The following is a 22,736-nucleotide window of genomic DNA, read 5'->3' as shown; positions in this document are numbered from 1 at the left end:
TTTAAAAAACACTATTTATGCTTGCTAATGGTATGATATGAAAGGGCTAGGTTCCACTGATTTATTGTCATTAGGACAAGGAAATTCCTTGCCCTTATAAAGAAGTTACCACAAGCTTAGCAGGATATTTCACGTGAAGAAGCTGCAATAAAATCCATTCAGTGCTGTCTCACGGAACAACATTCCCTCTCAGGTGCTGCAGGAGGCCAGCGAGGCTTCCTGGGCTGCATTCGTTCCCTGAGGATGAACGGGGTGACGCTGGATCTTGAAGAGAGAGCCAAGGTCACGCCCGGGGTGAAGCCTGGCTGCTCCGGCCACTGCACAAGCTATGGGATGTACTGTGCCAACGGCGGGAAGTGTGTGGAGAAATACAACGGCTACTCCTGTGACTGCTCCAGAACTGCCTACGATGGGCCATTCTGCATCAAAGGTAAATGCCCCAGTGCAGGAGACAGAGTAGGGGAGAGTTGTTTGCCTGAGGAAAAAAAAAAAAAAAAAAACCAAAACACAATGGAATCGATGCTTTAGCTTCATTAAATAGGCAAGTAAATCCTGTTTAACATTTCTTGCTAGCAAGTCAAATTATGCACCCATGCGTATATTCAAGTGTGATTATTTAAAACCACATCTCTTATGAGGACTACATGTTACCTGTTTAAATCAGATAACACAACAACAAAATGCACCAAGAATGCCTGTGGTAGTAGCAGGTCTGGCAGAGGATATTCCATAGTCTTGAGCTGTAAAACCTCAAATTCCAGCTAGCAGAGTTCCATGGTAACTTCTTTAGAAGAAAGACATAGATGATATAGTTCTGCATGGTGCCAGCATGTTATGAACCCCACGAAGATGTATCAAGCTCTGAGGGTTGACCGCCAACCTCCCAGAAATGGTTTAATAATAACTAGTGAGACAGCTGATCGGGTGCGTTATGAAAAAGCAAAAGGTTTTACTTAAAGAGAAAATAACAATTGATACAAAACAAAAAGGCAAAAGCCTTGCACAGGGCTGGGAAGCTCCTTGCACCTGCCAAGACACCCCCAAATGCCCCAAGAAGCTGCACGCTGTCTTTTAAGTACTAAACGATTTGGGAAGGTTTTTTGGCAAGTTGCCCAATAGAAAATAGCTACATTTCTGGAGAACACCTAAGGAGACCAACTGGTGTTTTTGTCCTGGCACTGAGCCAATTACCATAAGAAAGGCATAGAAGTTTCTGGTTTATCTCCCTTAAAAGTCCCAGGGGTGTAATTTAAACTCTGTTCCCAATATGGAAGCATTTACTTGGGTGTGGGGGTGCAATGCAACATGTGGATTTAAACAAAAGCTACCTAGTCATTCACGTAGGTAGGACGTTCAGGTTGAATGTCTTATATATTGGGAGGCCAGCATTTGCCTTAAAAATTTTATCCATCTGTAAGTAGATCAAGACTTTTAGTGCCTCAAACGGGGTTAGGGATTGAACCTGCTAGGATAAGGGAAAGTACAGAGCTCCCACATTTGTGTCAGTCCTTTGGAAATGCTTAAAATAAGTTCTGGATTTTTCAAAAGCAGTGATTGTAAGGGAGCAATGCACTGTAGATTCACAGGTCTGCATGAGAAATAAAGGCAAAGAGAAGAGAAAGAGGGATTCAACAACAAAAATTGAGAAGAAAAGTACTAATTTATTTTTTCTTGTTTGACTGTCTAATCCACTGCTTTTCCTAATGATTTTTAAAGCTTTCCCAAAGTTCAGCTAAAAGTGTGAAAACTCTTCTCATCAGTACCCCTGATGTTAAGGAAACCTGTACCCTCATAAAGTGCTCCTTCGCTTTTACAGTCCTCTCTGAACCTGGAATCCTGCAGGCAGTCTAGGTCACCAGACACCAGAGTCACCTCATGAAGCTAATAATGTAGGGGACATTACAGCACCTGACCTTTGATATTCTGGTTTTCAATTCTTTCTTAACATCTCAGGGTTTTCTTCCAAGTCAAAATCTGAGAAATTTTTTTTTTGCAAATATATATACCCTGCTCTCTTTCAGCCACACTTACAGGAAGCATGAAGTTTATGACAGAAACAGTCAGTCTTTTTACTTGATGCTGTGTTATGGGCTGCATTTCCTCCCCACACCTTTTAGCCACTTTCATTTATATCCATGTATGTTCACTTTTATTTCATTCTGTCACAGCAAAGCTTTGTCCATTGCTGATGTTGCTCACATACTAGACACTCTTTTCTAAAATCCAAGAGATTGTTTTCATATCTCACCAGATATGGATGAATCTCTGCATGATTATCTTATAAATTCCAAAAAATACAATGTATTTCTAGCACAGCAGAAGGGAAGCAGCTGCTTCTCTAGGTAATGGCTTCCACTGTGCTTGCATGCAGGAATTTCAACAGCTTTCACCATGCTGTGTTGCTTCAAAAGCAAATTATAAAACATGTCCATTCAGTTCAGGACTATATATACAGCAACTCCTGAGAATGTGAATACAGTAATTTCAGTTAATTTAGCAAATGGTTTGTCATGAATAATGGTAATGCATATTTAGTATTTCTGTTCACTTATGCAGTTATATGGTAGAGAAAACCCATTCAGGCTGGAATTGGGTCAATCTCTTACAGATCGCATGTGTTGACTCAAAAAAAAAAGGAAAAGAAAAGATAATTACTGCTACACCACAGTCACTGAATTCACTTATGGCTTTTTCTATATATTTTTCTATGTATTGCCAGAACTCATCACATTGACTTTTATTTGTGAGGGTTTTGTTCCTCTTAGGGATAGATAAGCCCCAATCTTCCACCAAAACTAGCTCTAAGCTGAAGTGTTTAATTTTTCCCGGATGTGGAGCTAGCAGAATAAAAACATACCATTAGGGGAATAATTGAGCACCTAGCACAGGCAAACCCCGGTTTTTGCTGGCCTGTAAGCACTCCCATAGCAACAGCAGTAATGCCATGCCATGTTATATTCTTCTCCTTATCAGTCTTCCAGTGCAGCCAACGGTCCAGAGCTCTGACAGGCATATTTTGGGCATGCAGTGAAACTTGCTGTGAGCTGGTGCTCATGCAAAAGTACTCCTGTTAGTGCAGGGATGCCTGTGCCATTTAAACATGATATTGGATCTTTATTTTCAATATCAAATCTGCTCCAGGCAAAAAAAGGCTCTCTGAATCCTTTAGATCTTATGTACAAGGTGTATATTGCAATTACTTATCTGTTAGTGCTGAAGACTGCTGCACTCCTCTAGAATATCCCCAAGTACGATTTAGTGTGTGTGAGTTCATGAGCTTTCCCTGCAGAAAGAACAATGGGACACTGGGGAAAAAGCTAGAGGATAAATTGTACAAAATAGACTGGGTTTGGAGCATCCTATGATTGAAATAATTGTAAAATCTCTGTAACAAACAATGCTGATAATGAGATCTTTAGAATAGTTTATTTACAGCCCATTACATTTACATTGTCAATTTAACTTGCATTAAGCTTTTTAAATCAAGTAAAGCACTGGAACAACTTATGTATGTTGTCAAGCTTCCTAGACTTGTGAAAGAAGGGAGTTCTACATTCTAATGGCAGCTCCTGGAATCTTGCACTGTGTCCTCTTGGTCTATGAGACAAGAATGTATGTATTTCCTAGAAACAAAGGGAGAGCATATATAACAACTGCAAAATAAGTAATGGCAAAACACCCAAGTATGTTTTTATTTTTTAAATATTCTAAAAATTTATAGAAGTTTATTAAAATTGGAAAAGTTTTTGGAATTTTTTTCTGTAAAATAATAATTATGCCTAAATTATATTTTAATTTATTCCAATGAAGAGATTGTAATTCTTATATTTCAATCAATTTTTTCATTAACACTTTGACACTTTCCCTCTGTAAAAGCACTGAAACATCTATGAACATGTTTTCAAATGCTGTATGATCTGTTTTCAATGAATTTTGTTCTTTATAATGACAGAGTTGAATACTGCTCTGTCACTTTTATAACCTGCACCACTGTATGCTGTTTGTTGCTATAATACCAGGTAAGTTGGGTAAGTCAAACATGAGGCAAGCAAAAATATTTTCCTTTGTCACTTTCACTAGGAATTCACATTGGCTGCCAGAATATAATATGGTTAGTGCTTTGCAGGATAGACTAGGGTTCAGTTTCATTATTTCACTCCTCTGAGTAAATATTCCAGGCCAAATAGGTCTGTTGATTTGATAATCAGTTGTCCCTGACATCCCATCCAAACCAATATGAGATATTACCAGAAGAATATGCTACTCAGCTGGAGTGAAGGGTGGCACAATGTACCCTTAAAATATAGCACAGACTTCTCTTCAATTGATTTTCATTTGCCACAGGAAACTTGTCTTATCCAAAAGCTTTATCTTGATATGGAAATCAGTTGCCTGCAGTGAACTTTTTGGGGTAGGTGACATACAGAAAGCGATAGCAGAAGAGATGAGAAAACCAAAGGAAAAAACCCATTGCTATAAGGAAATCACCATAGAGTGGTTCATGAGTAATAAATATACCTCACAATACAAGCAGGCCTCACATGGTGTGAACTCTTCGGCTGATGAAATCTGTTCTTAGAGCCACTGACTGATGACTGACAAGAAATTGCATTGTCTCCAGCATTATTAGCAGCACATCACATTGTGAATGATGTTGTAGTGGCCTGGAAATTACACTATTTTTTTACAAGGACAAAAAGAAGTATGAAAATGCAGTCTGACATTTATTTTAATTGTATTTTTGTTTCGTATTTGAGGCATATGCAATTGGTTTTACTTCTTTCATTGCTCAGAGAAATTGCTCTGAGGAATAGCTGAAGTGTTTGTGCCGTCCTGCAGATTGCTTTCTGACCTTTCCCTGTCCTTTGTTTAAGCATAAATTCTCTTTTTCTTTTTTCTCCCACAGCTGTCCTATCATCATAAAAGCATTTCTGAGAAAACAATTAATTTTTGTTCCTCTGAAAAACAATCTATTTTCTCCCTTTAAACAAAACAAAACAAACAAAAAAAAACCCACAAAAACAAAAACAAACAAAAATAAAGGTCAAATGCAGGGCTTGTGGCAGCATTCTGATGTGGGACATACCCCAGGGAGAAAACATTCCTCCTTTGGTATTGAAATACAATGGAACAACAGTGGGAGAAGTAATTGTACCCACCAGGAGTGAGCCCAAAACACAAAAATTAAAGAAAAAAAATTAAATAGCTGGTGCTATGACTTATGTGCCTTCAGGTATGCTGGAAGGGTAAAAGCTTTCTAGTTTATTTGCAGTTACTCAATTTGCATTAACAAACAGCTATAGGAGATGCTATACTCTTTTTTATTTTCTTCTTTGGAGCAAAGCTCAGATTCACAGTGTGATTTCTTGCCATCCTTAAGACAATTCCCCAAACGAGCTCCTTCATATTTGTTTTTAAATTTGCATCAACCCTGAAAGCACTTACAAGTAGTATTGCCACAGTCAGGTTTCTTTCTTTTCCATCTTTTCCTGTTCCCTTTTATGTCTCAAAGAGAAAAAACAGCTTTTTAGTAGGCTGAGTGGATGCGAGACATATCGGGGGGCAGCAGCTCTGCCCCTTCCACCAACTCTCAGATTGACACTCAATCATCTCCAAATTCTGCCCTGGTTATACTCATTCAATTCCCTTTATTTTGCTGGTTGTACAAACATTGCATTGTTTTGCTGAAAGCAATGGTGAGGTGATTGTTAGAGTATTTTAAGGCAACTAACTTCTTCATTTTCATTGTTCAGAATCACAGAACCCAGAAAATTCAGGTAACATTCCCTCCCAGACCCCAAAAATTTCTGCTATTTGCAATATGATTGTGATCTGTTAGCTGAAAGTTACATGAGAAATTTTCTTTAGGCTGTTAATGTTAAGCTCCCACTCTGGTAAGTCTGAATGTTGCAGTCAGGATTTTTTACCTGTAGATCATGCTTCAGGACTCAAGTTTTAGCCTATTTTGGGTAAATATATATACTCACAAAAAATAGATATACTTTCTAAAGCTATTCCATTCTTCAGTTCTGTCAATATTGCCTTATTAAACATCCACCATTTTATGCTCTAGTGCTTTGAAAGTTGCATTTCAGTGCAACAATTCTTTCATTGGAAAAAAACACCATGTTTTTCTTTTTAAGGGAAAACAAACCTTCCCAATAGTGTTTACATATCTTAAGGAGATATCAACCTGGGTATAAACTGATTATCAACCTGATTGCATGACTGCTAGCTCAAATATCATCCATAATAAACTGCTTATAAAAAGCACAAATTCCTTATTTTATACACAGAAAATAAATAAATCAGGGGAATAAGTCAAAAAGAAAAATACTTAGTCCTGGCTTGGAAAGCAGGATTAACTTTCTTGGTCAGACAACTAAAACAGGCCTGCTTTAGCATCATTGCTCACTGAATGCAGATGTTTTGTGAAGGTTAAGTAAAGCAGCCTCAGCAACATTGCTGGCTGCTGTATGACTGTGCAAAGGCAGCTGAGAGGTTTGAGGTCTCACACCAGACACTCATGTGGAATATTTATACACCTGCATGCTGCTGAAGTAGTTTTGGCACCTCGCAAGATGATAGGGCATCAATGCTTACGATATCTCTGTGATGTGAGAAGATATTTTTATTGCAGTAATGCAGAAAGCAAAAGAGGGCAGGAAGGATCTGCTCAGATTTAGTGTGGATACATGTAGGGCAGGAAGGAATTGAAGCCAGGTCTCCCCTATCGATGTTGTTCCTCTGGACACTGTGAAATCAGCAAATGACAGTCTCTTATATTTCTCAAATGGCTGTTGCAAAGATGCAAGTTTTTCTCTGAGGTTACCTAAAGAGTACCTCCATAGACTCGCTGGCAGGAAGTCATGAAATCTGCTCTGTATGCTTGATATCACATTTTTTTCATCCATCCAATTTTATTTGATGGCAAGGAAAAAAGTTGGTGTTTAGGTTTTTTTTTCTTTTTAACCATTATGGATATTTCCACTAGAAATGGATCTGGCTTGTCATTTAGATTCAACAGAAAATACATGGCACCTGTTTCCATTCCCTTACTCTGAGTCTGTTGTCCCAGATATCAGATCAAATATTTATAATACTTTCAAATCAGTACAGAATGAACTGCAAGTGCAACTTTCCTGACATTTTTAGGCTTTCTGTGGCATGAACATTTCTGTCCAGGTATAGAAATGTAGAATAAAGATCTGCTATGCAGAGGCTAGTACAAAAATAGATTCAGAGCTCAGCCTTGTTTAACATATCAAACTGCTTCCTGACAGAATCTACATGTTGGCATCAACTAGGGAGGCTTGAAAGCATAATGAATCAGGTGGCTAAACCCCATCTCCTGTGGCACTCATCCTGTTCTACTGAAGGTAGCGGGAATCTCTCATGGATTTATGATCGCATCCCATAGTTTCACTGGTGCACATTATTTTGTATATCCCCTGATTCTGATAGTTCAAGAAAGCCTCTTTTATACTGAGAACTGGTACATTGATATAGAAGAAGCAAGTCCTCACTAGGTTTGTATTCTATTAGTGTCTACAAGTAGTTTCTGTACTTTGGTGGAAAGTTCCAACATGCATCACAAATTATTAGACTAAGAGCAGCCAGAATATGAGACTTGAGGATGTAGAACACTAGCTTCAAATCCCCACTTCCTGATTTCACACCCTAAATGTGCCTGAAGGTAGAATAAAATGTTGAGTTGAGTGAGCTAACCAGATAAATGGTGTTATCACCTTCAGAGATTTCAAATCCACTCCCAGATCAACAGCTGTGAGGTTCTGACCCTTTACTAATGCCCTATAGCCAGAAGGTATCTCAGCAAACAAGGCTTAGTCTTTGTGATCAGGGTCTGGAAGTAGCAGCAATTTTAGGTGCTCCCTAGCACAGTTTTAGCCATAAGATGAACAAGCAAGCTCTGGTTAATCTATAGTCAATATTCATAACTACATGTAAAACCAAAAAAAAGAAGGGAAATTATGCAAAAAGAAAGAGGGGTCATTCAACCCTCTACCTTGTTTGAGGAATCTTTGTAAGTGTATCAAGTGTTAGAACATCTCCAGTGACTGTCCTTGCTTAGGATTTTGTAAAAGTTGCTTTTCAAACCCAGAACTTAATGCAGGAAACACTTACCATTGAGCACTGGCAAGGGGCATCACAGAGAGATAACTTTAATTTACTGAATCCAAGCAGGGCCAAGGAGGGTTTAGGGCCTCCAGATGGGACATGCTTACAGCTGTAAGAAGTCAGCTTTGTGAAGGAAAGAGGAGAGAGTCTTTTCCTTCTCCATTTCTCATGTTCCTGCCAGGATCCACCATTGCCAAGATTTTGTCTCCAGTTTCTGTGAGGCAGGTATACCCTGTTATGCCCAGTAAGTAAATAACCAGCACTACTTCCTCCTTGGTCTCCACGTAAAAGGGGACAGAAATCAGGTCCAGTTTACTTGGAAAAATATGAGATGGCAATTTGAGTCAGTGAGAGCTGTCCTAATAAAGAGAGGAGATTCCACTTCTTATGGTGCCACTCTTGAAAAGGTCCTGTGTTGAAATTGTGGGGTTTGGTGTTGTAGTTTGGGGGCTTTTTGGTAGATTCACAGATCTGCATCTTCTTTATTTATTAAGGTTAATATCCAGTACTTAATTCATGACAATTCCTACCAACATTCCCAACTGTCAGCACAGAGCAAACTCAATTGCTGTAAAGACTGCTGAGCTCTGTATCTCTTATATATATGCACCCAGATAGAAAATCTTGCTGAAGTTGTATAAAGCCACACCTATGCCATGCTGGCAGTGCTTTTCAGAGGTGAGAAGAAGATTATGGAGAAAGAAGACAAGTTCTCTATGTGTCTGTATGGCTAACAGAAGCATTATAACTACCTAAGAACAGAAGAATCAACATTGACATTTCACTGATGTAAAAAGCAGTCGAGGAAAATCAGATTCTTACTTACATTTTCTTTGGTCTACAGCACTGGCCCAGAAATGTCATGAGCTTTTGCAAGTTTTTTTTGAGAAATGGGGATTTTTGTTGCTATTTGCCTTTTTCCTCCAGTCTTTCAATACTCCTGATACCAGATAGAATGAGAGTGTACAAAACCAAAACTAGCTGAGTGGGGAGAGGGGAACTGTGGAAATGACCAAAGAATCATAACCTTCAAAACAACATTGTCAGTTCTGGGTACATGTGCATTTTCTGTGGAAGTTTTGGATCACTTTTTCAAATTGCAGTTGGACAATTTTGTAACATATGTGCAATTCACACTGGAGACAAGCACCTTTGCTTGATAAAATTGTTTCTAACGATCCACAATTCCTGTTCTGGGTTTGTCTACAAAGTCAGTCCAAAGTGTTTATATTGGAAAAGTCTGTCAACAGAAAGTGACTGCACTGTATATTAGGGTAAAAATAGATATTACTTTCTGAAGAAAACAGATATGTTACCACCACATTCATTTCCCTAGGGCCACTGCCTCGATGTCCCAAGAGTCACCTTTTCAGATAGCATTTCAAATATTACAGAAGAAAAGAGAGCTGTGCATGGAAACTTCCCTCGCATTTCAGCAGCAGGGTTTGGGCTGCATTTGGCCCTCTTTATTCAGGGAACTCAAATGGTTTTCTTGGATGAAGGACCTCCATACTCCTTTTAGCAAAACTTCAGGAAGAGGCTACACTTGTGACTTGAAGCATAAACCTCAAGATCACCACTTGTGACCTAAAAAGTAGGTAGCTTTTTCATTGGTCAGCCCTCAACATTTCCAAGTTTTCTTATGCCTGCATTCAAGATAGAGAAAATTATCTTTTAGCTATTTTTAATATGTCCTAATAGTTTAAAGAGCCTGCACCTACGAGTTGCTGAGCACTTTGCAGTCCTGCTGCAAAGATTTCAGCTTCTTTCAGTAAAGACCATAATCGTATGCATCAACCTCTTTGATGAGCTGGAACTTGAGAGAATTCAATGTACTCTTATTGAAGGCCCAATACACTCACAAAGCCAAAGTGAACCTTCCTCTTATCCTGCCTTTTAAAAGAGATGATGTGCATGTGAGGAGAATTTCAAGGTTTATTACAATACCCTATATGCCTGTAATAATACAGTTAAATTATTTTCTCAGTGCAAATCAAATTAAATATACAGAACATACTCGGCTCCATCATGAAACCCTTTTGGAATAAAAAGTCACAGAACAGAGTATTGAGAGTTGGAAGTGACCCACAAGGATGATTGAATTCACCTCACAGAACTGCAGAATAATCTGAATGCCATTTCAGAGCACACCATTTACTTAAAGCTTTCTTTGTAGTAATGAACATTTAGCGTAGCAACTTATAATATTTAGAGCTCTGGAAAAATGCTTCACACGATTTCCCGTTCAGCCTCAGAGCAGTGCTGAGGTCAGGACTGAAGGTCACAGTATTCCCAGAGCCTGAGGCCCTGGGCAAGCACTGCGCCAGGCAATTCCAAACATTACTCCTAAAATGAAAGGTGTGACAAGCAGTAAACAGGCTGGAGGCAAGCATAATTGCTCATCAGTGTGCTCTCTGTGTGTGTGGAGCCTCCACAGGCGCTGCTCTCCCCACCAGCAGTGGCAGCAGCAGGACCTGGCATAGCCAGCAGCCCTGCCAGCATAATTGGTAGGGCATCTGCCCCAGAAGCAGCTTGCACGACCCAGAAGAGGGGGCAGAAGAATAAATTAGTGGTCACAGGGTTATTTTTTGGCCTGTCTTGCAAATATTTAAAGCCACTGCTTTAGCTTTTTACGTGCTAACGCTTGTTTCTTACACCATTGTTGAAGGCAGAGGACATCACAAGTTGGGGAAGTTTTTTTATGACAGGGACCTTCACTTTTAATCCAGGAGCACTAAAGTTGAGACAACTGCAAAATATAGTTGTTAAATGAAATTGCCTTTCCCATAACTCTTTTGGGGTGATTTAACTTTTCCCCTATAAAATGGCAGCTACAAATCCATCAGAACGATCCAATTATTTATAGCACTTCAGAACCACAGCTTGGCTCTGTGTTTTATATGTCCATTTAGAGACAGCAACTGTGATATTTTGAGTTTGGGAGAATTTTTGTATGATATCAAAAAGCCATAAAGCTTTTCCAGCATTAGATTTAGCAAAAATCTGGAAAGAATCATCAATATAAATTTTTAATTTTACCTATCCTCTTACTTATTCTCTGCTCAGCTACTCTAAATGAATTCTGTAAGCTCATTCCCAACTTGCTTTGTGTCTGTAAAAAGCTTTGAAAATGGGCATCTTCCTTCAGGTGTTTTGAGATAAAGTCTTTGCCTAGAATTATGTGAAGACTCAAAATGCTAAAATGGAATAAAAATAAAAGTCTTGTTTAGATGGGCAATTTTGCACAAAACTGTGGCAACTTTGCACCATGTAGAAAAGTAATAGACGCTGAAAGACTTTTTTTTAAAGACTGTTTATGGCCTTAAGCATTTCTTATAGCCCTTCTTTGAATACCGTTCTCATACATTACCATTATAATATTTTTAATCATTGTTTAATATCTTACTAAATGTTCATAAATGCACCTTCTTAATGAAGTTCATATGTCGTTTGAAAATTTCCTTTCACACTGTTGTCCCAGACAGCACAGTTGATCCAGGACCATGATGTCTCTAAATGAATGGCTGCCGTGGGAAGTTGGTCAAGTGATCCCCAGTGGAGTGGATGATACCAGTGGTGGCCAATAGTGCAGTACTTCCTGTAGGAGGTTATCAAAGTCAGACCTTGATGCAAGAACATCAGCCTGGAATTACAATTTTAATGTTGAGGAAAAGGCAGGACTGCATTATTATGGGAAGCACTACTAGTGCTTTTTCAGCTGAAATTATTAATTCTGTCAAAAGTAGCTTTATTTTCTGTCAGGAGTGCTAGAAAACCACATCTTGTCTCAGATTGGTTTTAAAACTATAGCACCTCCTCGGATCTACAGTTCAGGTATCTCTTACCTCTTGTTCCCAGCTGAGTCAAACTCCCTAGTTAATTTTATCTCCCATGAGGGCATCCTTGTTATGAAGTTCTTATGATGGATTGTGCTAGCAGTGGATAGATTACAAGCATTGTATCCAGTCCTTTTAGGGGCTGAAATTGCCATCATTCATTTGGGAGGTTCTTCCAAATCCACTCAAATTTGCTGGTCAGAACTGCTGTTTTTCCTTGACTATTGTTTGTTTACTGTGTCCTTTAAGCCACTATTCCTTGTAACTCCTTCTTTGGAGCATTACCTACCACAAAATTTCAATGAGAAAAAATTTAAATTGTATTTATTTTTGTCTGTAGTATTGATATGAGATCTGGGCATAGGCTTTCTGTGCACCCCAAAGGAAATATTTCCTTTCCTTTGTGAATCCAAGAAGCCATCAATAAAATGGAGATTGTTCTTTTCATTCTCATAGGAAAATAGTGAGGCTCTTGACCTAAATATTGTGCTAAAATAACACAGCAGTAAAAGCATGCACAGATTAGTACTGATCAAGTCACAGTAATGTGTTTCAACCAAAAGGTGTCAGCACATTTAATTTAACCTTTTTTTTTTTTTTTTATCTTCCTTGTCCTGTTCTGTTCAAGATGTGGGAGCATTTTTTGAAGAAGGAATGTGGCTTCGTTACAACTTCCACTCCCCAGGGACTAGTGTGAAGGATTTAGTTAGCCGAACACTTTTGAGTTCGGCAGATCCTGAGATCACAGGACCTGACCTCAGCTTGAACAAAGAAGAGCTCAGCTTCAGCTTCAGCACCACCAAGTCCCCTTGTGTCTTACTGTATGTCAGCTCCTACACCCCAGACTTCATGGCTGTGCTTGTGAACCCCAATGGTAAGAAATTGTTCTGGGCTCTCTCCATTGAAGGCACAATTGACAACAGCAGGCTGACATTCAGGGGAAGCTCTGAACTAATGAGAAGGTCTCTTCACCCTTGTCACACTGCTTCTACTAGATTTGGTACTGATAAAACTGTTCCATTTAGTGGTGTTTCTTCAGCCAATTCTTCCACACCAAACAAAACCAACCAAACAAAAGAAACCAAAAACCTGCTATTACAGTCAGACTATGCTATTATATGACCCAGCATTGTTGTGGGGACAAGCAGACATCCACATGACCTGAATAGTTGAACTGGCAATATCCCAAGTAGTCAATAGAAAGTGTCATGTACTGTTCTGAAAAACTGGATACTCACTGAGATGATTAAAAGATGGATGTAGTATAGAATGTAATGTCCTAAACATTTTGGTGATGGATGAAGGTTGGATATGCACCATTTGCTGCTACAGCATTAAAGCTCTATATGAACTAAATATACTGTGATTCCAAATAGTGCCTTAGTGCCCCATGAAAATCATAATTAGGATGATTTTACGACTGTTCTCTTTTATGGAATAATATGAGTATTCTACATGTCACTAATTCTTTTCCCTTCATGGGAAAGAAAGGACGTGCATGAAAGCAATCCAACCTCACACAACCAAACTATAGTTATAGAGGTCTAAGTCTGCTCTCTTGGGCCAGAATAATTCCATTTTTCATCAGGAGTGTGGGCTGCATTTCCCATTTCAAACATCCTTCCTTTTAATCAAATATTTAAATGTGTTATAAAGAGCAGATACTTCACTTTTGTTTAGAAAAGAAAAATCTGTCTGGCAGTATGCTATGAATATCAATTAGCCACTCCTGACTATACTTTTCTAACAATGTTCTCGGGTTTTTATTTCACAACATGACTAAATTTCCATGGAAGTCCAGACAGTCACCCATCAACAACAATTAAATGTGAGAGCAAGAAAATCTCTTGTGTGAATTATGTGGCAGTGCTAATTTGTTGTAATTTTGCTTTTATTCAATGCACATCAATGGTTTATTCTTTAGAAAATGTTATGCTTTGTATAATTTCAAAGAATTTTACTGCAACAAGCATAATAATCTCAACAATAAAGTGTTACTTGATGTGCTCAATTTTGTACCAATTGTCCATATTGTTCAAGGCATAACTCCAATTTGTTTGGTTTGCAGTCCGAAGTGTTTACAAACACTCTGGTTTGGAAATGCTGGTCATTGTCACACTTCTGGGTTATAAACTAGAGGCAGTTTCAGCCCAGTAACTTTATAATCTCAAACACCAGCTCTTCTCTTACTGCAGAGACCAGCTATGAGAGCAATTAAGTGTGAAATGATAACAGCTGTATGTGAAAATAAAGACAGGAAAATGGCTGGTGAATAAAGATCAAAATACCTGAGGGTGCTATTCACATTATTTTTTTTTTCACTAGGGAATCTGCAAATTCGGTACAACCTCGGAGGCACCAAGGAGCCATATAACATTGACATTGACCACAGAAACATGGCCAATGGGCAGCCCCACACTGTTAATGTCACACGGAACGGGCGGGACATCGTCCTGCAGGTAAATTCTTTGGTTCCATTACTCGTATCTTGTAGCATTTTGTTTCTTGATGGGTCCCCAGTCCTCTGAAAAGATCAGTGCTATTTAGAAAATAAAAAGTACAGTAGATGGGTTCTGCCTTCAGATCACACTCCTAGGAGTTAATAAAAGCTACTCACTGCCTTTGCTGGATCAACTCATGTTGTTCTGAAATCCTCATTTTACTGTGATGACATCTGGGCTAATACAGGTGTCACTGTATTAGCTCGAGGGCATCAGAGACATCTGGGCTGATAGATAACGTGGGACTTAGGATAAACCTGTGCCATTCTGGAGCAGCAGCTGGAAGCCAGGAGGGATACCCTACAGCATCTTAAATGGTAGTGAAGCCTGATGCAAATAACATCATTCTCTAAGTCCTGAGTCTGCAAATGAGGATGTCTTTAAATTTAAATTTACCCTGCAGTCCAGTGAAATCACAAGAGCTGTTTTGCAAAGATGAGCAGATGCCTCAGTGTTTGTGTGACATGAGTCTGAGACAGAGAGTATTGTTAAAGGCACATACATCTGGCTTATTTAGGGTTTGGTGCAGCACAGATAGGAACTTCATCTCTCCATATATCCCAGTTTACAAAACTTTGAGATAGTATAATGTTATTTAAATAACTGAGGGGAGCACTGCAAGAAGCAGACACTGTTTCCAGGCAGCTTCCTCTCTGTGGTCACCACAGGACTCTCCCTTCATTCCCTGGTTGTCACATCTGCAAACATGGAGATTATGAGCAGGGTGTAAGAACAGTTTTGTTGGCAGGAAAGTCAGGTGGAGGGGAGACATTAATCTGGAGTTGTTAATTCAGAAGAAGCAAACCAAAACCAATAACAAATGAAATACAAAAAGGGGAAGTTTCCTTGGGAACTAAGCCAAAAGGTGAAGGATGGTGGCCATCACAGTATTATCTACCTAAAAATTAAAATCAATCCCTGACAGTTATTGTTTCAAGGTATCAAAAGGAAATTTTTCAGTGCATTGCAACGTCATTTGACTGAGGATCACAGCACTCAGAATAACACTGAATGCATTGAAGTAGAATTGCCACAAAATAAGTCACAAAATTCTGAACAGAAATATATAGGTGGTACATCCAAACTCTTTTCAGGCTTTTGGAGGTTGGGAGGAATATATATTGATATGTGTGTCTGTCTTGCATGCTGTGCACTTATTTCCCCTACAGCTAGATGGAAACAAAGGAAACCTCTAGTTTGGTGTTAAATGCTTTTATTTTGGGGAATTTTTGCTGTAGAGTAAATTTTACTATGGAGCTGGATGATTTTGGCAGCTGTAAAACTAAATAAATTATTTTTCAAAGAGATCAGATGAGATACCTTGCCCAGTTGGAAATTATGTACACAGTTAGTTGTTCCAGACTTGCATCAACTCGCCTGAACTTGGTTGCCAACATTTTTTTTCCCTGTGTTTTATGAGATCACTGTCTGTCTAGAACTTTGAAGAACTAGAAATATGTTGGTTAGTGCTGCTCTGCTGGGGTAAAAAATATTGAATGTATTTGATCTGCTTCAAATACAAATGATTTATGTAACCAGAAACTGCAGCAGTGCCTGTATCGCTGATTCTAGTCAGCCCTGACACCACAGCAATATCTGGGTCTTGGTTTGTCAGGAGCGTAGTCAGTGGCGATGGCAGAGAGAATAAAGGAGGGACTCTCGAGGGGGTAAATCCAACAGCAGTTTATTGGGCTCTGACGTGGAGTCCTGACCTTGGGGTACCAACCTCAGAGAGACCCCGAGTAGGACTTTGCAACAGCTTTTAAGGGGGGTGTTACACAGGGGAGGGTTCAGTCAGAGGCCAGTGGGGTACAGTAAGGGTGTGGCTCAACATACAATAGACAGGTGCAATAACCATACAGAAAATAATGGGAGGGGGAAGCCTGGATCCTGTCCAGTCACTCAGTGCTCTCCTTGGAACATTCTGGACACAGGGAGAGACCCCTGAGTGACTGACAGGACCAGGGGGTTATATAACAAATGACTGACAGACAACTACAAATGGGGGCAAACCAGAAGGGGAAGAACATGGCGAGGGTACATAGAACAAACCATTGCATATAACTTAACAAACTGAATATAAAGGTGAACCTAAACAAAATGCACCACCACAAGAAACCAAATACATTTGAGACTTATTACATGAGATGATCTGTCTGATGCACCTGCAAGAATAGGGAAAGAAGGGTCCCAAACAAAGCAAATCCAGAAATCCGGTCTCTACTCTATCCTGAGAGAGACTGTTTCTATCAAATTTTGTTTGTCCTCCATAAGTTCATTTTATTACTTATCTGCTTGCCTTCTGTAAATGAGAGAACTAGTATGAACAGAAATTATTCTGCTAAGTGGGTTGTCCATTTGAAAATTACTCCTGTTCAAAAACTAACTCCTCACAGTGTCTGAAAATATGGAAGATACAAATACGGTTTTTCTCAGTATTCAGAGGACAAATCAAAAAGTATGAGTTTTGTCTCCCAGATTTGAGCTATGAACATTTGAGTAGACTTTTATTTCCTGCTAAATCCTTCTTCAACCTGATGAGCAGCTGGTTCTCTTGCTTTTAAAAAAGACAGCTTGCTTGCCAGGTGCTGTTGCTCACACTTCCACATCTCTACAGGGCATAAAAGTGTCACAAGAAGGATTTATTTCTCATCAAAGCTTCAATTCAAGAGCACTCAGTATTTTTGAGATCTTAACAGCAAGTTCTTACTTAGAGTACCTGTCTTTCTAACTTACTGTAATAACCCTGTAGTTCCAGAGAGATTTAAAAAATCTGAAGCTGGGCAATAAATTGGTACCATATGAACTGTGTAAATCAGAGTTTTATCATGATTCTCAGGAGCTTTGCTTACATATAAATATGAAAAAAGACTCATTAGTGAGCTCTATGAGGCTTCACCTCATGCTGGCAGACTGGAGGCCGCTGATTACTCACATAAAATCAGAATTTGAGGTGGGATTTGAAATCAACATATCCACAATACTATATGTCCATAAGGTAACAAAATAAACCCAAGAACAAATATTTAGTGTGAATCGTTTTTATTATAATTGTATCCCTATTCCTAACATACCATGGCACTCAAGACTGAAGGTAGTAGCAAAGGCTCTGTCACATGGTCTTTATATCTCAGTTTTATACATTCACTGACTGCAGACAAATCAATAGTTAGTTCTACATTAAACAACGAGCTCTCAATTGTATTGTCAGTGATAAGATTAAGGATAAGATTAAAGATATACAGTCAATTTGCATGTCAGAAAAATTCAGGAACAAAGATATGTTCATTTTCTCATTTCCATGAGGGGTACAAAATTAACATCTGATAGTAACAATTCCTATCCCTCTCCTCTAGTAAAATACCAGATGCTAGTAACCATGGCACAGTTCCAAGGCTCCATTAGTTCACCTGTGTCAAGAAGAAGCCTGGACTGACAGATGGGGAATGCATTATTCCAATAAATAACATTTCAGGAGTTGAGCTTTAGGTTATGGAGGGCAGGTTTTACCTTGTTTGACTTTATTAGTAGATTTCATGCTTCAGCAGGGTATTTTACATATCATAAAAGCCTGATCACTCTTTACCAAGTGTTCATGGGTGATTATCACTATTCACACATCAGTAAAATCTTCTTTGAAGAAAGCCAAGGACAAAGGCGCCCTAGCAGAGGTTCTGATCCAAAGCCCATTGAAGTAAATGAAAGGCTTTCCATTGCCTCCAGCAGACTTTAGATTGTATCTTAAAGGACTGTGATAGTTGCATCATGAGTGCAAGATTCATACCTTCTGCTTCTTTGCATGTCCCTAGAGTAAAATCAGGATGGAATCTTGACCAGAGACTTTTATGTTCTGTTGCAGAAAAGTGGATCAGTGTGCTACAAAGGAAAAAAAAAAAAAAAAAAAAAAAAAAAAAAAAAAAAAAAAGAGAGCGAGAAAGAGAGAAAAAAAAATAAAAAAAGTATGATATGCTTTGATTGTTAGTGGAATAAAGCTGATAGTCAGCAGGACTCAGACTGGGCCTGCTGTCAGCCTCCTTACGTGTATATTCTCAACAGGTCTCCAGGTCTCCATCTCTACTTTAAAGCCATTTCTTGTAAAGGGTTATGAGTCACAGTTTGTAACACCTTCTTTGTTCCTGAAAAGGATTAATCTGGAGCAACTTCTTCAGGACTCTGAAGAAACTGTCCTAAGCTCTCAGTATGCTTTCAGGACAAGTATCAGCAGCCACTGCTCATCTTCTCAGAAGGCCACACAGAAGGACAATAGAAGGCTGACTTCTATTCTGATTTCTCAGAAGGCCACGCAGAAGGTTGACTTCTCTCTTTCAGCCTTGGACAATATGTCAAACTCTGGTGGAGGGGCTGTACACAGCAATGCCATATAATCTCAACGTTAATTGCTGACTCTGCTCAAAATCAGCTAAATTGTGAGGCTTTATGGCTAAATCTTGACCTGAATTCAGCTGAGGCTGATAACAATACAGAAAATGTATTTGTACAAATCTCAGTTTTCCACCTTCACCAGAGGCAAGCAAGAGTATACACCCATCTTTGTGAAAAATGATCAATGATATATTTGACACTTACCGAAATGAAATCAAGAAGAAACACAATTTTTGCAAGTCCATTTCCATTTAGACCTCTGCACTCTGCACTTGAATAGAGAGGACAATTGCAAACTCCTAGATGCTTTAAAAATGTAAATCATACAAAGTTAATTCAAAACTAATCTGAATTACAAAATAAAATTGTAAACATAATAGCAATAAAATAAAATGGGTGAAGTGGAGCAAAGCAGTCTGCATATAATCCCCATCTTAAATGCAATTAATGTATCAAAGATTTTATAATTATAGATTAAATTTTGTTCTCATTAAAGCAAGTGGGAACTTTCTCATAGACTTCAATGAGACTGTAATATCATCTCCCATCATTATTGTTGCTGTAGAATCACATCTAAGCATGGTATGTTCTATATTGTGAAGCCTCAACAGAAAATGATCACTGTTTGAGCTCTTGCTTAAGAAAGGCCATTTAAAAAATCACCAAATTATTTTCAGCAGCTAACAAATTTTGTATAAAGACGTTTTATCTAGCTTTAAAGACTTCAAATGACAGAAAATTTACCATATCTTTTGGCTATGTCTTACAGTGCATAAGTACCATCCTTGTAAAGAATTTGCACCTAATTTACAGCTTAAATTCTGCAGACTTCAACATTTAACTTTGGGATCTTTCTGTCTAGGCTTGATAGATGAAAGAAATATTTAGTGTCAGGCATCACTCCCCTTCACACTTTCTTAGAGATGCTGATTAAAACATCTTTTTATCTTCTCTGCTAGATGCTAAATAAACTGATCTATTTTAGTATACCCTCATCCATCTATAGTTTTTGAGACTTAAAACAATTTTTTAACTCTTCTTTGAGAACTCTCCCTTTTGAGTCACATTTTGAAAACATTTACCCTAGGATTAGAAATGGTAATAATTGTCATGCCATCAGGAAAGTACTGTTCATGATTTTATAGGATCCAGTCAGAGAGTATTTACAAATTCCATAGCCACTGACATGAATAAAACATGTTGTAAGTATCCAGGACTTGAATCAGAAGTAAAACGTAGTTAACATCAATGCAACAGTTAACCCTCCTCTTTGTTTCCTAATATTCAAGTAATTCTATTACATTGAAAGAATAATTAATGAATTTCCAAACACATTTTGCTTAAAGGGAAAAAAAATCGTTTGTTCTATCAATGGTGAAGGCCTTCCTGCTGAAATGAATTATTTAAAATCCCTGGGGATACATCCTTTTCACTATGTATTGCCCTTCTGTATTGGCAATGTATTGCTCAAAATGTTAGTGCCATAGAAAGGCAAGCTCAGACTATTTTCTAGACCAGAGCCATACATTAGATCTGCATGTTTAATGCATTAGCACTTAGGTTGCCCATAACTGCTAAGCTCTTTTTTCAATCAAAAGTTGCAAGGAAATGTTTTTTCAAAGATTTGGGAATAGAAATAGCAGTTTTTTACTAGTATGTATAACAAAGCAAACAAAAACGACTACAGCATTAATAACAAAAACAGTACCAAGAACCTTGAGGGCTTTGCTCCACAAAAATCCAGGGCAGTTTGGTCTTGGTGCCTTTGTAGGATCCTCAGAGCACCAAGCTGAAAACAGTGGAAAAGTCTCGGGCTGGTAGCTGGGATGGCAGGATTGTCCCGGCAGGGCAGGGGGGTGCAGGGTCACGCTGTAGCAAGAGGAGCAGTGCTGATGGCTGATGAAACCACCACAGTGGGGCAGGGCTGGCCTAGCTCCCGCAGTGTGGAAGAGAAGCTCAGAATTCCAGGGCAAGCAGAGGATGGTAGATCACCCAGGACTGGACTCCTCCAGAGAGTGAACTCTTCTAGCAGCAAGCAGCAACCCAGCTGTTCTCTCTCCCCGAACATCAAAAAACAGCATGTCCAGCTGCCTACAGCTCTCACATTATCTCCCCCTCCAAGCTTTGACCACCCCTTTGTTTTTTGTTAAATAGTCTTAAGTATCAACACTTAGTCTCTTTGGTAACTTATGGGGAAAAAATTCTTTAGAGTAAAAAGGAACAAACCTAACTCCCAACATTATCCACTCTGAATTTTTTTTCCCATACCAACATATTACATTGAGTTTAAACATCTAAAATATATACATATACATACATGCAGATATGGATACAGGCACAGTGTCATGGGTAGTTCACCCGGAAACAAGGTCCTCTTGAGGTATGCATTGGGTCTCTCCATCCTTTTGCATCACACACCAGGTGCATCCTGGTCCCTGAGCGAAGACAATCCCACAGATGGGATTGGCTTTGCTGGAGGCAGAATTAACCCAAACAGTTTTCCCCAGCATACCTCTTGTGTACCACTGGAACCTCCATCTCTTGTTTGCAAGGGCTCAGATTGGGCAGGACCTGCTCAGTTGGTGGAACCTCGAGTGTTCACCAACCGTGTGGCCTTTTGTTGTGGTTTCAATTTGGTTTCCCGGCCAATGCACCATTTATGTGGTGGTTTCACATTCGCCAAATTTCGTTTATCAACTGGGAGATAGGACTTTGGGAGAAAAAGGCAAATCAGGCACAACTTAAAAGTAAAACCAGATAGATTTTATTAATATACACTAAAGAAAAAGAGGGAGGAAAAAATGAGACATTCTGAGACATTCGAACACCTTTCCCCTTCTCCCCCTCGCCCTCCAACTGTTCACTTTCCCACTCACCACAGAGAGAAAACCATGATTTTCAGTCAGTCACCACCATTTAAATACGATCCTACATCACCTTGGGAGGGGAGCCTCTCTAGGGTTATGGAGAACACACCACAAGAAAAAGGTCTGGTGGCTTTTCACAGATCTGCAACAGCTGTAGGAATTTTTGCAGATTCTGTGCAGTCTCACCCATATAACAGTGTCCCAAGCTGTTTATGGGCTTCCACATGTTTGAGGTATTGTTTTAAGAATGCTTTTCTAGTACAAAACAGGGATTTTCTTCCATCTCTAAAATCGCCTCTATCTCAAAAGAAATAGAGACCTCCTTGTTCTTTCCCAGGAGCCAGGGACATATTCTATTCAAAATTCTCAATTAAAACCCATGTATATTAATACACACAACCCTTTGGCTAGAACTTGCATTCCCCCAAGCAGCATTAGGATATTACAAAAAACAGTCCATTTCCCCATAATTCACATCTAGAGAAGTCTGGTCAGAAATGTCCACTTCCTCCATCCCATCTTCCAACAGTCTTTCTCAGTTCTTTCACTGACTTTGTCTCAATGCTGTCTCCTTACATTTTAAATCACGCTGTCTTCCACAGAGGAGGGAAAAGGGTTAAAGTCTTTGCCCAGAGTTTTTTTTTTTCTCCAGCGGATTCTCGGAACTTCAAGGCCACAGGTGATGGTGGGGGGAGGAAAGGGGAGAGAGAGAGAGAGCGCATGCTCAGGAACGCTGATGGACGAAACCTCCTCCACCCCTGGTCAGATCTAAAGCAACTCAAACTTGGATCAGCTCCCTGGAGCTTCGGAGAAAAGCTCTTAAAAAGTCTCTCCTCCTTTGGACCAGCAGTTCTGGCAACCAAAGCCCAGAGCACGGCCACCATGGTCCTGGTGCAGGGCCAGACTGCTGGTCTGCAGTCCTCCTCCTCCTCTCCCCATTGGAGGAGCCGGGAGGGGACAGAGGGGACACGGCCAGCCTCTGGCCACTGTCCCACAGGCAGGGCCCCCCC

The 22,736-nt window shown here is 39.3% G+C and overlaps 1 protein-coding gene across 1 annotated transcript in view; it reads left to right on the top strand.

Moving 5' to 3' along the window:
* The first annotated feature begins 237 nt into the window (after positions 1–237).
* Positions 238–22,736, top strand: part of LOC136363373 (contactin-associated protein-like 2) — an 88,809-nt gene continuing 66,310 nt past the window's right edge. The window contains exons 1-3 of the mRNA XM_066322565.1: positions 238–430; positions 12,604–12,849; positions 14,301–14,434. Coding sequence (XP_066178662.1) covers positions 244–430; positions 12,604–12,849; positions 14,301–14,434 — 567 coding nt within the window. The 5' untranslated portion in view covers positions 238–243. The remainder of the gene's footprint in view (positions 431–12,603; positions 12,850–14,300; positions 14,435–22,736) is intronic.

The sequence above is a fragment of the Sylvia atricapilla genome, chromosome 1 (assembly GCF_009819655.1).
Source record: "Sylvia atricapilla isolate bSylAtr1 chromosome 1, bSylAtr1.pri, whole genome shotgun sequence".
NCBI lineage: Eukaryota > Metazoa > Chordata > Aves > Passeriformes > Sylviidae > Sylvia > Sylvia atricapilla.
This window is presented reverse-complemented; position numbering and strand designations above follow the sequence as displayed.